The 18,435-nt window shown below is 45.7% G+C and overlaps 1 protein-coding gene across 1 annotated transcript in view; it reads left to right on the forward strand.

Moving 5' to 3' along the window:
* SYN3 (synapsin III) overlaps positions 1–18,435 on the forward strand; it is a gene marked incomplete at its 5' end in the record, with an annotated part of 340,756 nt that overhangs the window by 305,146 nt on the left and 17,175 nt on the right. Inside the window, one exon of the mRNA XM_084255436.1 lies at positions 13,919–14,061. Within this exon, the coding sequence (XP_084111562.1) occupies positions 13,919–14,061 (143 nt within the window). The remainder of the gene's footprint in view (positions 1–13,918; positions 14,062–18,435) is intronic.

The following is an 18,435-nucleotide window of genomic DNA, read 5'->3' on the forward strand; positions in this document are numbered from 1 at the left end:
AAGGAGATCTTGACAGAATTGAATGTGAAAATATTGCATACGTAAAGCCCCGCCAGTATTCTGTGAATTGTTGCTTTTCTGTTTCAAAGGGTAGAGAAGCTTTGCATTTAAATTCATCCTATTTTCCATGACATAGAAACCCAACACCTCAACAGCCCAGAGTGCATGGGGCCCTCTGCTGTACACCCACAGGATCTGGCACTGCCCTCCCTCTATTCAGTCGTCGTCTCTCTGTGTGTCTATCTCTCCTATGGACTGTGACGTCCCCAATGAGAGGGGCTGTGCCGTAATTCTCTCTCGAGAGGGCACTTGAAGGGCATTTTCTTTTCAGAGATGTCTGAGGACTATTGTAAATGGCAAGTTTACTAACTAACCCACCTTTGCTATGAGAAACAAGCATTCATTTGCGCGCCCGATGAATAGATCCCCAAAAGAATTTATACCATCTTTAAAGACAGAATATCCTTTTAATTTTCCTAAAATATGCACTGTTCTCAAGTATAGAATGGTTTATGGGCTACTCTGCCCCCCTGGTTTTCTCAGTTTTACGTAAGGAACAGGCAGCCTTTTCACCATGAAGGATGCTCCAGACACCTTTGTAATTCACTGCTAGGGGACAGCTCCAAAGTAATCTGTTATAGGACAGGGAGAGGGGCAGCCCAAACCCCGCAAACCTGCCTATTCTAAATGGGTTCTGCCATCCGCCGCATCAACACAAAACATAGGAGACTTTAATGGGAAGGAACTTTAATAAAACTAGGAAACAATACAGGTAAGGCAAAGAATCTAGTTTCTAAATGAAGCACCCAAAGTTACCCGTCCCCTCGTGGGTAAAAGTCCATCCATATGGGATCGGCCCAGAGCAAGGCCCCAAAGCCTGCCACAAGTCTAAAGCATCTTCCAGTGGGGACCCACAGCAAAGGGCCAGAAACAACCAGACAAGCCCGGAAGGAAAAGAGCAAAATCAACATCAAGATAAAAGCTGCCATGGTCAACAGCCCACGGGTCTCACCCACATCTGTGTCACCCCGTCCACGACCAAAAGGCAAGCGCAGTTTCTTCACGTGTCTCTAGGCTCCACGCGCCTCCTCCAGGTCTCCTGGCTCCATCCTGCTTCCTTCCTCAGTCTCTTCTGCTGCTTCTCCTCTTCCTGCTCAGCTCCACCCTCCCTTGGGTGGGGCAGGGAACTTCCCCCTTTCCTGGGGACCATCCTGTTACAATAACACGAGCCCCCCAGTTCCCAAATTCTGCACCCAGGTGCCCTGCAGCCACACAGCGTATTTTTAATTTTCTTTCTGTTTAAAGATTGCTTAATTGAAGAGTTTTAGTAGAAGAGTTTTCAAAGGAAACCCAGCAGCTCTTGGCATCCAGCACATGCCATGCAAATTACCAGTTGAAATGATTAAATCGACTAATTCCTTTCAAGGACATCATATCTCTACAACACTGGGTTTTTGGTGATGATTGTGCTTTTTAGCAAGTTCCCATGAAAATCAGTGTGGAACAGGCAGTGAGAGAGATGGTGTCTGCTTAGGATTTGGAGATTTGTGAGATGCTTAATGAGCATACGCAGCCCATTAGCAGGGAACTGTAGTTATTGAAGAATGAAATAAAAAACTATGCACAGTTTTTCCCAGTGAGTAAGTTGTTTTTTCTTTCTGATATTTTTAAATATTTTTTTTGTTAAATAATTAAATTTTGTTAGGACAAAAATATTTACTAAGCTAGTCAGCTTTATTCATTTAATAAATGAAACGCATCGGATTTCTTTTGGCCTAGGGATGCTGTAAAATAATTCCTGAGATGGGAACTGTGAACCCAGAAATTCTGGAAACGTCTACATTAGGCTAGTTGCCACTCCCGTGTACCTCTTCTAAGGTAATGTTAATCCCGAGTTCACGAATTGATTCTGAGCTAATCGCTGTGACCTGATGTTAACATGGCCTGATGTTAACATACACAGCCTGCAACCTATACTTAATCCTGCCTCCAGATGCCAGCAGCTACAAGACTGGTTAAAGTTTACTGGGAAGTAAAACAGAGATATAGCCCATCCCTCTTCCCCCCACCTAACTAGTTTCTGTTCATAAAATCAGAAAAACAAGCATCCATTTGTGGTTTTCTTATCTTGTATGAGGAGAGGCTCTGCCAGCTAATCATTGCCAGAAAACGATACCTTAGAACAACTGGTCTAAAGCTAGTTATTATTTTTGGTAGCTATCCTCCCAGCTTCTGGTTTATTTGTAAATAACCTGGTTCAGTAAATTGCTTCATGCAGTTATTTGTGTTTTTTAAAAAAAAATAAAAAAAATAAAAAAAAAAAAAAAAAACAGCTTTGTCTCAGCCATCACACTGGCAGGCTCCAAACTAGACTTTCTATGGAAACTTGATGGAGTTGGATTTGGCTGGGGTGAGCTGCTGGTCATACTTGCCTTCAGTGTCTCTAGGCTATTGAAATAGGGCCATGAACTTCAGTTGCTCATGTGTTTCTGCATCAGGGTTGATTCCGAGCCATCTTCTGGAACTTGGCCATACCGCCAAGGAAAATGGAGTTGCCTCTGCCCTAGTATGAGCCTCACTAGCCCACATCTTCATAGAAAGATGTTGAGTTTCAGTTTTCTACTGTTTGTGAATCTCTCTTCAGCTGGCCGGTTGGCCCCAGGACCATTATGCCTGCTTTTGCCTTTGTCTAGACTTGTTTCACCATGCTGATTGCATCACTGGCCCCTTCATTGATTCTAACTTCAGCTTGAATTAGGTAGGGAAACGTGAGCCAACATCGTGAGTGGCATAGACTGAGAGGGAGAGAGAACAGAATCCATACTGGACGACAAATAGGGATAGATGAAGACATGAGAGTTGATCACTACCACTGGGTAAATGTAAGGTCCTGCTCTGTGATTAAACCACTCAAGTCTGAGCTTGGAGCAAGGTGAGTTATCAGGATCTTATGTTTAAGAAATGACCTAGAGATATTAACTGAGAACAAGTTTCATGTGGATCTTAGAAAAGCTAACATTCTATTGAGCCGAATTAATAGGAACAAGATAATTAATAGAGTAAAAACTCCATCTGGAGAAGAATCATAAATCTCGTGTTCCCTATTGCATCCCCCAGTCTCCAGCGTAGTATCTGGAAAAACACTCAGTAATTACCTGGACATAATGGGCACTCAATTCATCACTGTAAATCCTTAGATGTATTGAGGGGGCGGAGCAACATGGCGGCGAGGAGACGCTGCGAGTAAGATCTCCCATTAAAAAAAGTTAATAGGGAGGAAAAGCGGCAGGTCCCAGTGAGAACTGGGACACGGAAGATAAACGGACGACTCCAGCAAACTGCCCGAAGAAGAAAGTTGCCATAAAAGAGGACGAGAAGGGAGGGAAGCGCAGAACCCTGCTCCCCTCCCCCGCCCACAGAGGCGGCACTCTCCGACCGGCAGAGACGAGGGAAACAACAAACCAAAACGCCCAACAAGAAAAACGGATGCAGCAAGCGGGACTGTGAGTGGAAAGGAACTATTTCAGCCACCACACCCCGTGAACGGGAGCTGAGGCGAACCCTGCAGGATCCGCCGCGGAGGTGAGCTCCAGGCGCCATTAAAGAGAGCCCCGCCCCCCAGGAGGAGACCAGCACCAGCACACAGCCCCGGACGCCCGGTAAGCTTGCGCGAAAGCGGCGCTCGGATTGCAGCTGCCCAGGTCCCCGCGCCTGCGACCTAGGCTTGCAGGGAGACGGCGGAGGCCCTCCCTGAGTGAGCAGGAACAAGGTGCCCAGGCAGGGGAGCGGGATTCAAAAGGCGCCATTCCCGCGCCACTGATCTGGGCTACAGCCCGCGTCCTGGAACTGAGGGCTTTGGAACTGAGACCCGGGCGGAGGCCCTCCCTGAGTGAGCAGGAACAAGACGCCCAGGCAGGGGAGCGGGATTCAAAAGGCGCCATTCCCGCGCCACTGATCTGGGCTACAGCCCACGTCCTGGAACTGAGGGCTTTGGAACTGAGACCCGGGGCACGAAATTAGGGGCGTGGGTTCCCCACGACGGTGGGGCACAAGGCAGACACAGCACCCCAAAGCCGTTGAGGTGTACCCTACCATCCCCGCTCTGCTCCCTGTCCCACGGGGTGGAAAATCAGCTCCCCAAGGGCTCTAGGAGAGATCTCTGGTGCCACCTAGCGACTTGACCCCAGCACAGGCTACTGAAGGAGCTAGTGGCCAGCTGGGGAGTTAGCCCACACCGGGCCCCTTCTGAACAAGTAGTCTGAGCCCACAGGGAGAGCGAGCACCCACAGCCGGGGCAGACCAGGCGCGCAGAAGAGTGTGCCTGAGACCAGACACGCAGGGAGTGTGTCCCACATCACCATTTTAGAACAGGGACATTTCTTCAGTAAAGACTACCTGCAGAAGGCTTCCTCAGGAGCCAGAGGTGAGCGGGGGAAGTTCGCCCACGCCAGACCCCCTCTGGCCTGCAGTCCAAGCCCAGAGGGGAGCAGGAACCTACGCGGGGGCAGACCAGGCGCACAGGGGAGTGTGTCCCCACATCGGCATTTTAGAACAGGGACCTTTCTCCAGTAAAGGCTGCTTGAAACTGACAGATGACTCCTGGAAGAACCAGAGGGGAACAGAGAAGCCCACCCAAGATGCCGGCAAGTCCCAACAACACAGTGTCCCAACGCATACGGCAAATTAGAAAACAGACAGTAGGGAGGAGAAGAACCACACGCAACCTAGCAACTCTCCAGAGAAAAAGCACACCACAAAAAGAAAGCCAGCCCCCAGATTGCAACGACAATAACTTGGAAGAATTTCTGAGCCTTCCAGAAAGAGAATTTAAAATTGCCGTGATTAAAAAACTGACAGAAGTCATAAAGGAAAACAATGATAAGGGAAAAATAATCAACGATCAGAAGAATGCAATTGAGTCCCTAGAGAGGGAAAACAATGGTCAGAAGAAAGAAATTGAGTCCCTAAAGAGGGAAGTAAAAGAAATGCAGGAGATCAAAGAATTAATGGAAGAACTAAAGAATTCTGGGAAAAGCAATGAAAGCAGAATAGATGAAATGGAAGAACGAATAAGTAATCTTGAAGACACAGAAATAAAAAGAACCAAAACAGAAAAGGAAAGAGAAGTACGAAGGAAAAAGAACGAAGAAAGACTTCGGGAACTATCTGACTCCATGAGGAAAGGAAATATAAGAGTTATAGGAATACCAGAAGGAGAGGAGAGAGATGTAGGAACAGAGAAAATATTCAAAGAGATAATTGAAGAGAACTTCCCAAATGTGAAGAAGGAGCTGAAAATTGATATACAAGAAGCAAGAAGAACACCAAACTTCCACGACGAAAGGAAAAATACAGCAAGACACATAATAGTAAAGCTCCCAAGAATCCAGGACAAGGAAAAAATAATGAAGCTGGCAAGAGGGAAGAAACAGATAACATTCAAAGGAAAACCAATCAGGCTGACATCAGACTTCTCCGAAGAAACACTACGGGCAAGGAGAGAGTGGAGGGACATAGTCAACAGACTCCAAGAAAACAGATGCCAACCAAGAATACTCTATCCCGCAAAGCTCTCCTTCCTCTTTGAAGAAAGAATATGGACCTTCCCAGACAAACAGAAACTCCGGAATTTCATTGCAACTAAACCCCCACTCCAAAAAATACTACAAGGAGTCCTAAAGCCAGAACCTCAGAGCGACGAATAACAATGAAAGAAGGCCAAAAAAAAAAAAAGTTATTAAAAGAATAAATAAATAAAATCAAAGGAAAGACAAACACAATGGCAAATACAGATGTTAACATATCAATATTAACTCTAAATGTAAATGGACTAAACTCTTCAATAAAAAGACACAGAGTTGCAGCCTGGATTAAGAAACAAAACCCAACCTTTTGCTGTCTCCAGGAAACACATTTAGCTACAAAAGATAAAAATAGGCTCAAAGTTAAAGGATGGAAAACAATCCTACAAGCAAATGGACCAAAAAAGAAAGCAGGAACAGCTATACTTATATCAGATAAAACAGATTTCAAACTCAAAAAGATAAAAAGAGACCCCAATGGTCACTACATTATGATCAAGGGGACAATACTTCAAGAAGAAATAACACTCATTAACATATACTCACCAAACGAAGGAGCACCAAAATATATCAGACAACTGTTGTCCTCTCTGAAAACAGACATCAGAGAAAACACATACGTAGTGGGAGACTTCAACACACCACTATCAACAATGGATAGATCAACAAGACAAAAAATAAGTAAAGAAACCAAAGCTCTAAATAAAGACCTAGAGCAATTGGGCTTAACAGACATCTATAGAACACTAAACCCCAAAAAAACGGAGTACACATTTTTCTCAAGCGCACACGGATCATTCTCCAGGATCGATCACATACTGGGGCACAAGACAAATATCAACAGATACACCAAGATTGAAATCATATCAACCATCTTTTCTGACCATGAAGGCATCAAACTAGAAATAAACCATAAAAAGAAGGCAAGGAACTTTCCTACCTCATGGAGATTAAAAACCACACTACTGGAAGACCATTGGACTAATGAGGAGATCAAAGAAGAAATTAAAAAATTTTTTGAATTGAACGACAAGGAGGACACCAATATCCTAAATGTATGGGATGCAGCAAAAGCAGTAATAAGAGGAAAATATATAGCAATAGAAGCTCACATCAAGAAACAAGAAAGAACGCAAAGAAACAACCTAATCTCGAAGCTCAAAGATCTAGAAAAAGAACAACAAAAAAACCCCAAAACCAGTAGAAGAAAAGAAATAATAAAAACCAAAGCAGAAATAAATGAAATTGAAACTAAAAAAACAATCCAAAAGATCAATGAAACCAAGAGCTGGTTCTTTGAAAAAATCAATAAAATAGACAAACCCCTAGCCAGGCTCACAAAGGAAAAAAGGGAGAAAGCACAAATAAACAGGATCATCAATGAAAGAGGAGAAATCACAACGGACACAGCAGAAATCAAAAGAATAATCAGTAACTACTATGAACAGTTATATGGAAACAAGTTTAACAATCTAGAGGAGATGGACAAATTCCTACAACTCTACAATCACCCAAAGCTAGATAAAGAAGAAATAGAACACCTAAACAGACCAATTACAATTAGCGAAATTGAAATGGTAATCAAAAACCTCCCCAAAAACAAAAGCCCAGGACCTGATGGATTTACAAATGAATTCTACCAAACATTCAGAGACGAATTAGTGCCTATCCTTCACAAACTCTTCCAAAAAATTGAGAAGGAAGGGACAATACCAAACACGTTCTATGAAGCCAACATTACACTAATACCAAAACCGAACAAGGACAACACAAAAAAGGAAAACTACAGGCCAATCTCCTTAATGAACACTGATGCAAAAATCCTCAATAAAATTTTAGCTATCAGAATCCAACAATGTATCCATAAGATAATTCACCACGACCAAGTAGGATTCATTCCAGGGACACAAGGATGGTTTAACATCCGAAAATCAATCAACGTTATCCAACACATCAACAAAAAGAAATATAAAAACCATATGATAATATCAATAGATGCTGAGAAAGCTTTCGACAAAGTGCAACACCCATTCATGATAAAAGCCCTTGAAATTCTTGGGATACAAGGAACATACCTCAACATCATAAAGGCCATCTATGACAAGCCAACAGCCAGTATCATTCTCAATGGTGAAAAGCTGAAAGCAATTCCATTAAGATCTGGAACAAGACAAGGATGTCCACTCTCACCATTGCTTTTCAATATAATACTGGAAGTCCTAGCCAGGGCAATAAGACAAGAGAAAGACATCCAAGGAATCCAAATAGGAAAAGAAGAAGTCAAACTATCACTATTTGCAGACGATATGATATTATACATAGAGAACCCCAAAAACTCCACAGAAAAGCTAATTCAACTCATCAATCAGTTCAGTAAAGTGGCAGGATACAAAATCAACACGCAAAAGTCAGTAGCCTTCCTATACACAAACAATAAATCTGAAGAAGAAGAAATCAAAAAGACCATCCCTTTTGTTATTGAAACAAAAAAAATCAAATATTTGGGAATAAATCTAACAAAAGAGGTAAAGGACCTATACAAAGAAAACTATAAAACACTGTTAAAAGAAATAGAAGAAGACACAAAGAAATGGAGAGACATCCCCTGCTCATGGATTGGAAGAATAAACATTATTAAAATGGCCATCCTTCCAAAAGCAATATACAGATTCAATGCTATTCCAATCAAAATTTCAATGTCATTCTTCAAAGAAATAGAACAATTATTGATGAAATTCATATGGAATCACAAAAAACCCCGAATAGCCAAAGCTCTCCTGAAAAAAAAAGAAGGGAATGGAGGCATCAGACTCCCAGACTTCAAACTATACTACAAAGCCATAATCATCAAAACTGCATGGTATTGGAACAAGAACAGACATACAGACCAATGGAATCGAATAGAAAATCCAGAAATAAACCCACAGATTTATGGTCAACTAATCTTTGACAAAGGAGCAAAGACTATGCATTGGAGCAAAGAAAGTTTGTTCAATAAATGGTGCTGGGAAAACTGGGTCGCTACATGCAAAAGAATGAAGCTTGACCACCACCTCACACCATACACAAAAATCAACTCAAAATGGATTAAAGAACTAGACATAAGACCTGAAACCATAAAATATATAGAAGGAAATATAGGCGAAACACTACGTGATTTGCACATCAAAGACATCTTTACAGACACAACACCCAAAGCAGTGATAGTGAAGGCAAAGATAAACAGCTGGGACTATATCAAATTAAAGAGCTTTTGCACAGCAAAAGAGACAATAACAAAAACAAAGAGAAACCCCACCAACTGGGAGAACATTTTTGCACCCAACACTAATGATAAAGGACTGATCACAAAAATCTGCAAAGAGCTGATGAGACTCAACAACAACAAAGAAAATAATCCAGTCAATAAATGGGCAGAAGAGCTTAAAAGAAACTTCTCTGAAGAGGAAATGCAAATGGCCAACAGGCATATGAAAAAATGTTCAACATCACTTGTCATCAGGGAAATGCAAATCAAAACTACCATGAGATACCATCTTACACCAGTGAGAATGGCACATATTAAAAAAACTAGCAACAACAAATGTTGGCGAGGGTGTGGAGAAAAAGGAACTCTTCTGCACTGTTGGTGGGAGTGCAAACTGGTCCAACCACTGTGGAAAGCTGTGTGGAGATTTCTGGACCTACTAAACATAGAGCTTCCATATGACCCAGCAATTCCACTCCTAGGTATTTACCCAAAGGACACAGAAACATCAATTCCAAAGAACACCTGCACCCCTATGTTTATAGCAGCACTGTTTACAATAGCTAAGCTTTGGAAACAACCCAAATGCCCAAAAATAGATGACTGGATCAAGAAGATGTGGTACATATATACCATGGAATATTACTCAGCATTCAAAAAAGATAAACACATGCAATTTGCTGCAACATGGATGGCGCTGGAAGGGATCATGCTCAGCGAAATAAGCCAAAAAGAAAAAGAAAAATACCGGATGGTCTCACTCATAGCAGGAATCTAGAAAACTTAAATAAGGGACCAGGAAAATGAATAACTATAAGAAAGTGAAAATCAAAATCAACAAAAAACTATGAACCAGAGACACTTTTAGGGGGGCGGGGGCGGGAGATGGAGGGATTGGGGTCAGAATGGGGGGCTGCAATTGTATGGGGAATATAACAATAAAATTTATAAAAAAAAATAAATAAAAAAATAAAAAAATAAATTGTTGTATCCCAATGTAAAAAAAAAAAATAAAAAAAAAAAAATAAATCCTTAGATGTATTTATTTAATCATTAAACTAATTCACTGAGCATTTGTGATTATAGATGCTTGAAATACAGTGGTGCTTTTGCAGAGCTTCTATTCTAGTGGAATGACAGAAGACAAAAGACAATGAAATAGATAAAACAATGGTGTGTATTGGTGGTGGAAGTGCCATGGAGAAAAATTACCAGGATAAGGTAGATGAGGTGTGCTGGAGGGAGCAGGAGTCACATCACATAGATGTGATGCTGGAGCAGAAACCTGAATGAAGTGAGGGTGTGAGCCTTGCAAGCAAGTGCAAAGGTCCTGGGGTGGCCATTTGCCAGATGTATTCCAGATAAAGGAGATGACAGTCTTATTGAATCTGTGTTGGTGAAGGCACATCTGGAGTATGACATATATGCCTGGGCCTTACATAATCTAAGAGATTGTCAAATGAAAGCGTTTCAAGGTAGTAGAGGATCTGAAACCATGGTAGGGTGGGTTAAATAGCAGGCTAACTTTGGTTTCTCTGGGTACCTGTCTTCAAGTAGTACCCAGAGCAGACCAATGCAGAGAATCAAGACTTACTCCTGTTATCAATACCCGGGACCACCCATGCGTCCATGCTGTAAGGTACAGCAGAACAAGTTCCCTAAAGTGGGGGGATTTGCCTTCCCAGAAGTGAGCTCCCTGTTATTGGAGGTCTTCAAGCGACTAGCAGATAATCTAGCTAAGATGTAAACAATGACTCTCCCATCCCAGGCTGGAACCTGGAAGAGGGGATTCTCTGAGGGGAATCCCATTGAGAAGATTCAGAACTGTATCCTCTCCTGCGTTTCTCCCGTTTGCCCCTCCCTGCTCATCCTCGGGACTGAGCACACAGACACACAGCATGGCACCGCACCAGCCACCAGAGGGAGGTGAAGCAATTCAAAAAGCAGGAGAGAAGAGCAGGGGGCACTGGATGGGGATGAGAGGACAGGGGAGGAGCTGGGTGAGGGATCGGGAAGAAATGAAAGGCAGGAGGAAGGGCAGACCCCACAGTGAGGTGAGCCAGGGGAAACTGACAGAGAGAGGGGATGAAGGAAAACTGAAGAGGGAATGAGACAGGAGAGGGGACAGATGATGTTAAAAGTAGGAGGGGAAGGAAGCGAGCCAGCAGAGGAGTTGGGGAGCGGGAGGGAGAGAGTGAAGGCAGTGAGAGATGGGAAAGAGGAGAGAGGAGACTAGCAGGAGAAGGGGGTGTCTGGGGAGGCAGGGAGGTCGAGGTGACCACGGTGCAGGTCCCCAGAGCAGCAAAATGGGCAGTCTTGAATCGCAGCTCATTTGGGGCTTCCTGTTTTCAGCATATCCTGGGAACACTCAGAGGGGTTTCCAGCTAGTAAATAAAGCCAAGCGCCAAGACCGCCCCCCGGGGAACAACAGCCATTTCACCGCCCTCTCGCCCCACCTACCCTTTACCTCCTGAGACCAGCCCAAAGCCCCTCAGAGCCACCACCCCCTTCCTGGGCTCCTGACCACCTGCCCCCTTTGCCAGGCTCCCTGACTATAGATTCTCAAGGGCTCACCAGGGAAGCCATAACCCTCTGAGAGGGTAGAATCCAGTCCCAGCTTTTACAGAAAGAGCTACTTTATGAAAGATGAGTTTCCCGGAGACACAATTTCATTGCCTTTTTCCAAGCTCCCTTATTTTTCCTTCCATTCTTCTGCCCCCTTCCAAGTTTCGAGCAGATCTTTATCCAAGCTTCTTCAATTCAAACCAGCAAGCACCCTTGGAGCAGCGGCAACGTGCCAGGCAGGGTCCCAGCTGAGGACAAAGGACACTTGCATTCTGTCCTCAAGGAGCTTGCAGTCTCCTGGCGAAAGATGTGGGTGGAGCCAGGTTTTTATGGGTTCCCCCCCCCCAACATGATACAATTTGGGAGGCGCTCTGTAGCGGGCAGGAAGGGCACAGTGCAGGTTTTCTAATCCAGCAGACCCGGTAAAGGAGGAGAGAGTGCTGGAGCCCTCGGTGGCTTTTCAGGCTTTTATTGGAATCTACCAGGTACATGGCAGGCAGGGGTGCTGGGGGGTGGGGGTGCGGAAGGCTGGCAGGCCTCCCAGCCCCTAGCAATCCTTCACTCTATCTGGGCGGTCCAGGCCTCTCTCTCGCGGTTCTGCTCTCCGCTCTCCCGTTTGTTCATTCAGCTTCTGCTGGCGTCCCCGTGACGCTGCCCTTATAAGTTCAGTCTCTCAGCCCAGGAGTACCCACTTACGCATTCCCACACCCTATTCCAGGTGCCCGCCATCAGGCATGCATTCGGGTCCGCAGGGATCCCTCATCCATCCTAATGGTGGGAGGGCAGAAAAGCCTGATATCATTTACTTACCCTACACCCTCTATCAGGAAAAGAACATAAACTCACGAGGAACATTGAGGGGAGCCTCTCCTGGGGCTCTGGAAGTGCCAGTGCATGAAAATCCTGGGTTACCAGCACAACCCTGGATTGGGTAGGATGAGCACCCTGCTCCCAACCCCCCAGATCAAGATAGGAGAAAGAGGGCCTCCCCGGTGGCGCAGTGGTTGAGCGCTGGGTTGCGAAGCTGCCCGCGGCCTCTGCAGCGCCGGTTCGATCCCCGGCCTGCCACCCGCTGCTCCCCTCAGCAGTGTACTTCGATCCTTCTGCCTGCTCTGCTCCCCGCTCTGGCTCTGGTGAATTCTCTCATCCTCCTGCGCTTCTGACTGTACCCAGTGCTTGTATAAACAAACAAACAAATAAATAAAACAGGCCTCTAAAAAAAAAAAAAGATAGGAGGAAGAGTTCACAACGGGAGATGGGCTGCAACACTAATTAATCAATTGGCAGATTAAACCACGAGGTCTATAATTTGCTCTTTTGCCTACCCTGTGAATAAGTGAATGCAGGCTTGATGTAACCAACAAATATTTAATTAAGGGCTCCTATAATCACTGGGATAAAGTTCAGCTGCTGTAACAAAAGCACATGGAGGCTTAATAAGCTTGGGCTTTCTCGCCCACATAGCAGTCGAAAAAAAAGCCCACAGTGGGTGCGGGACCTCCTTGTTGCCAGGACCCAGCCTCCTCCCAACTCGTTGCTCATCCACTCCTGGGGTGTTGCCCTTCAGCCCGTCAGCCCATCCAAGGTGATCCACATCCCAGCCACAGGAAGAGGAAAGGGGAAGTGGAAAACCCTCCTCTTCCCTTTAACAGCAGACCTAGAAATGCAGACCCCAGGTCGGCTCACATCCAGAACTTGGCCACATGGCAACACACAGGTGCCAGGGAGGTGGGGAAGTGTGACACTTACTCTGGGTGGCTGGGAGTCAGCTTCTGTTCCACCTTGAGACAGATATCACGGAACCTTGGTGTCTTAGCCTGTACCTGGCCTTAGAAGCTCTGCTGGGGCCTCTCACCAGTCCCTCAGCGACACCCCATTTTTCTGGGATTAGCTCCATAAATAGTGTAAGTGTTAGCCTTGCCAGTGCACATGACAGACACACATAAACACACACGCACATGCACATGCTATCTGCATGCACAAAAACATGCACACAACATATACACGCATATGTTGCACACCCTTTTTCTGACTGGTCTCTTCCTATCCCACTACTTGAGTGATTTTTTCAAAAACACAAATGAGGCTTTCTTACTTAAACTCATCAACTCCCAGTGGCTTTCCAGAGCTTTCTGGCTAAAACTCAAGACCCCTCCAATACTATTGAGCTCACCCTGGTCTGTTCCCTGAGCTCCTTCCTATCCCCCTCTCTCCTGCCCCGTCAGCCATTCTGTCCCCAGGCAGCTCCTCCCATGTCTGCTTTGCCCATCCTCGTCCCACTCCAGAGAGGCCCAGCTGAAAATCACATTCTTTCTTCCAAACCTTGTTTAGAGCTTACCTTCTATAAAGGTTCCTTTCACTACCCAAGTAGCACACATGGAAGGACTTATTTTCTATGTCCTTTCTCCCCTGCTGGGCAGTTGACCTTCTCAAGGTCACTATCTGGCAACCTGGGTCTTAGTCTTGGGTAGGTGATGGGTGAAGGCTGATTAGGTGGCACTAAGCCCTTCTTTCCCCTACACAGATCAAAGTGGAGAACCAGCTTGACTACCAGGACATCACCAGCATGGTGGCCATGGCCAAAACCTATGCTACCACTGAGGCCTTCATTGACTCCAAGTATGACATCCGCATCCAGAAAATTGGATCCAACTACAAGGCTTACATGTGAGTCCCTCAGGCACAAGGGGTCTGGGAGGAAAGTGTGGGAGGGATGGAGATGAGACATGCACGTCCAGCCCTCCCAGGCCAGTGACCCCATCGGCACATAGTCTTCCTCCCCTTCGCTTTCCTTCACTGCCCTTCTCCAGTCAGTGGAGCTAAGGGTTGATGTTCTGTTACAGCTTATCTCAGGGTAGAAGTCTGTCTGCCCAAAGGAGGGTTGTGACACTTGACATGTTTGGGGGAACTTGAAGTATATACAGGATATACATCATAGGAGATAAGACTGGAAGAGACACTGGGGACAAATGAAAGAATGCCTGGCTGAGGGTTCTGGATTTTCTTCTGTTCTCTTCTGACCTGCATTTATAAAAAGATGGCTCTGGGGCCAAAGACTGCAAAGGGGTTTTTCTGGAACCAGTGAGACCAGTTAGGAAATCATATCAGATTCCTCCGACTGCAAGCAACAGAACCACATTGGACCGAGCTGACAGAGTTATTTAAAGGGAATTTATTAGAAAACCATGGATGATCAGAAACGTAAACACACACACACATACACACGAAACTGTCAGTTTCAGAAATATTAGGATCTATGTCAGCCCCAGAATCTGGGTTGCCAGAAGGAATACACAATCTTCATGGTTCCCCCACTGGGAAATGAATCTTCCCAGTCATTTCAGAGCTTAACTCAAGGAGTTACTCACTTAAACAGTGTCCACAGGCCAGCTTTGGTCAGATGCTTATGGGGAGAGAAAGACAGACAGCCCATAGGGAAATCCCACCAAGATGGCGCATCAGATGGGCAGCCTCATTCTCCAATGGAAAGGGAAACGTTTTGACCAAAGGAAGAGCACTTAATGCCAGAAAACCCAATGCTCTTTCTCCCCCCCACCAAAAAGGATAACTCAACCCTGAGCTGTGGTTATAAGGATGAGTGGGCGTCATCGATTGGGGGGCGGTCCCGCTGGTTGGAGAGGTAGTACCTTCTCCAAGTCCTGTCTCTCACTTACGTTGCTGCTGGTTCCACTTGAAAGAATGAGACCCCAGAAAGGTCAGTGTCTGGCTGCCAGGCATTCATGGAGCACTGACTCTGTGCCTGGCTCCCTATTCAAGCGTGGCCATGGCTGGCTCTAGCCAGTTGGAAAGTCTCTCCACATGCTGCTGTGCGGTGGAGCTTGTGCTCTAGGTCAAGGCCAACAAGCCACAGCCCACAGGCCAAAGCCATCTGCCGCCTGTGTCTATAAATAAAGTTTTATTGCTCAGGGTTTGCACAGCCATTCGGGTGTTATGTAGGGTTGCTTTGGCGCTACCTGCATTGCCTATACTGGGGGTCAGGAAACCTTCGCTGTAAAGGGCCTGATGGTAATTAAATTTAGGCTTTACTGTTCATACAGTCTCTATTGCATCCGCTGCACTTGACCACTGCCTGGGAAACTGCAGAAGGCGCAGGCAGAATGTTTCTCTAAGGAAACATTCCCAAGAAAGGGATACAGCCAATTCTCAAGGAATAGTTCTGCCCAGTCTTGCCCATCCCTCTCCCCCACCCATGAGCCAGGCCACTGCTCCCAGTTGTCCTCAGGGTAAGAAGATCCCCTCCTCCTGCCCCACTGAAGTAGGGCGCCTCCAGCTCGGCTGGCTGGTGCATTCCCCAGATAGGCACCACGTCCGTCATGACGTCATTTCCCTCCTCTCCTCATTGTTAGGATTGTCACTTGACATTGACGGCACCTTGTCCCAGTTTCTCTTCTTGAGGATTACCTCACTGCCGCACCCTGTACGCTGAGCCTTTCTGCCCTGACGGCTCCCATTTGTCACTAGTTAATGGTATTTCCTGGACGCTGGGTTGGCCCACATCCGAGGGAGGGGGTTCTTCGTGTCAGACCTCAGCATAGAATGTCCTCTCTGCCCCTGGCCATTCACCCTCCTTTCAGGACCACTTCCTGCCCTGCAGTTGGGCCTTTGTGCTTGTTGCCTCCAAGTGCTTAAAGCACTTTGTGCTTTAAGTCCCCTCAGCAGACAGAGTCAGGAAATGTGTCTTAACCTGTGCATGCGCGCATCTCTGTAATTACCTCTATATATAGCCACCCTTTTCTGGAGCTAAATAGGGTTCATGTCGATGCCTCACACATTCATCTAGTACTGTGTGATTCATTTTCGCCGTTCCAGATTGCTTACCTGTACCTTTCCACTCCTGCAGGGTAAAACCTGGCTCCCTCATTTGCTCACTCCCAGTACCGTGGTGGACTATAAACCCACATCCCGAAGGAAATAACTTTGCCACCTGCAGCCAGGGCTGTGTACAGTCCCTTTTGTACTTCGTCAGTCTCCAGTCATTTCCAAGTTTTCAAGCCAGCACCTTAACACCCACCTCTAGCCTCTTCAATAAGCAGGTCAATACATTTGTAAGGTGCTTGGATTCTTTCGTCACCTACTACCTTCTTTCCTTCCTACCAGCAGCTCATCTCATTTGCACCAACTGGCCCTTTTCCTAAACCTGTGATGGACTCTGCTATGGAGAGTCAAGGCTAAGGGCACGGAGTTCCCCAGATTGGGTTTGGTGGCTTCTACCACTAAGTAGAAATGAGAGTAATACAATGTCCATCTCATTGGGTTTTGTGCAGTTGAAATAAGCCAGTGACTATAAAACTCTTAGACCCATGTCTCAGACATAGAAAGCACTCATTAAATAGCTACTCTTACTCTCATTATCTTCTTGGAAGGAGAGCAATCTGGCGTGTGTTCCTGCAGCCGCTGGCATTGGAATGCCTTCTTTTCTTGTCTCCATTTACTGGAAAACACTAGTAGCACCCGGCGTGCTAAGAGATGTAGGGGAATGTTTCCTTTAACCCACACTATACCCTGTAAGGATGGTATTAGAATTGTTCCCATTTTACCAATGAGAAAATAAAGACTCAGAGATGTTGTCTGTGATAAGACAGCTTGAAAATGCTGGAGCCGAGATTCACACTTGCATCTGTCAAGTCAGCTCTTATCTTCTCCCACCAGGCTGGCAGGTCCCCAGGTCTCTCTCCCTTTAGACACTACGTGCAGATGAGAAAATCCAATCCCTCCCTCTAAGAGTTGTGTGTCAAGCCTCATTTCAATGGCTACCGACTGGGGTCACATTAAGGGACTCTGCTTTTTCCTTTGCCTCCCTGGAGCCTTCTCTGCTCACATGCACACCTCTGATCCTCCCATGCTGATGCTGTGGTTTTAGGCTCGTCCCCCCATCTAGGTAGTGAGCAGCCAGAGGAGAGGGTGTCGCTGCACACTAGCCAGGCCCCAGTGCAGAGGATAGTCCAGTAAGTGTTTGTCAAATTGACTTGAGCTGAACTGAACGGAAATAAACAAAACTGATATACAGCATACCAATACCTCATAAGGCTGGCTCCTGTTGGCCACCAGCTAGTCTCTGCAGCTGCTATTCTCAGATACATTTTCGTTTTCCTTTGGGATGACGTTTCTGTAGCAATTCCTATCCCTGGATCACCCTTTGGCCACAAACAAATCATTTTACTGCTGTCACTTGGCTTAAACTCCTTTAGCCTTTGCTGAGTCCAGATAAGCCACTGGAGATAGTATGTCTGGATTTTTTCCCAGTATACACAGACTCCTACTGTAAGTAGATCGTTATGGGCACCTGCTACAGGCCAGGTGCTGCTGGACACTAGGGCACAGGGATGAGTCAAACATGTTCCCTGTCCTCGGGGAAGACAGGACACTGACACAACCTTTACAAGTGAGATGAGCATCACTGAAGATGGGCACAGAGGGTCGTTGGGGGGCTACCCATTGTCAGGGCAGGTGGCTGTCAGGCAGTCACATTTCAGATGAAGCTTAATGGATGAATAGAACTTAGGGAGACAAAGATGGAGATGAAGACTATGGATAAAGGGAAGAATGGGCTTCGAGGCCTCAACACAGCAAAGAGACACAGGCTTTGGAGCTCCCAAGGGAAGCCAGCGCTTACTGGAACAGAAAAGATAAAGGAACAGAGAGGCTGATGAGGCCAGGCGGCCTTCTGCCCTTCATCTTAGATGTGGTCATTTCTCTCCATGGATCATTTTTCCTACATCTGGCTTCCCCGCCCCCCCCCCCCAAATTCCAGAACCACTAGCATCTCTACTGCCCTGGTTATCCTTTTCAAAACCAGGAGGCCAAGTCTGGAAGGATTTCATGGGATGATGAGCATTTTTTTCCTTTAATTTTTAGATTTCAAAGGTGACTTAGAAAAAGATACATAAGATCCAACAAATAAATAAGCTAGTCAACATAAAGGGAAATACAGAGATGAACATAAAACTGAGGCTAAGGATAGAACATATACTTAAGGCTAATTGCTGTAATGCAGTGAATTCCTGTCAGCCAAAGCAAGAT

The sequence above is a fragment of the Talpa europaea genome (assembly GCF_964194135.1).
Source record: "Talpa europaea genome assembly, chromosome: 15".
Lineage (NCBI taxonomy): Eukaryota > Metazoa > Chordata > Mammalia > Eulipotyphla > Talpidae > Talpa > Talpa europaea.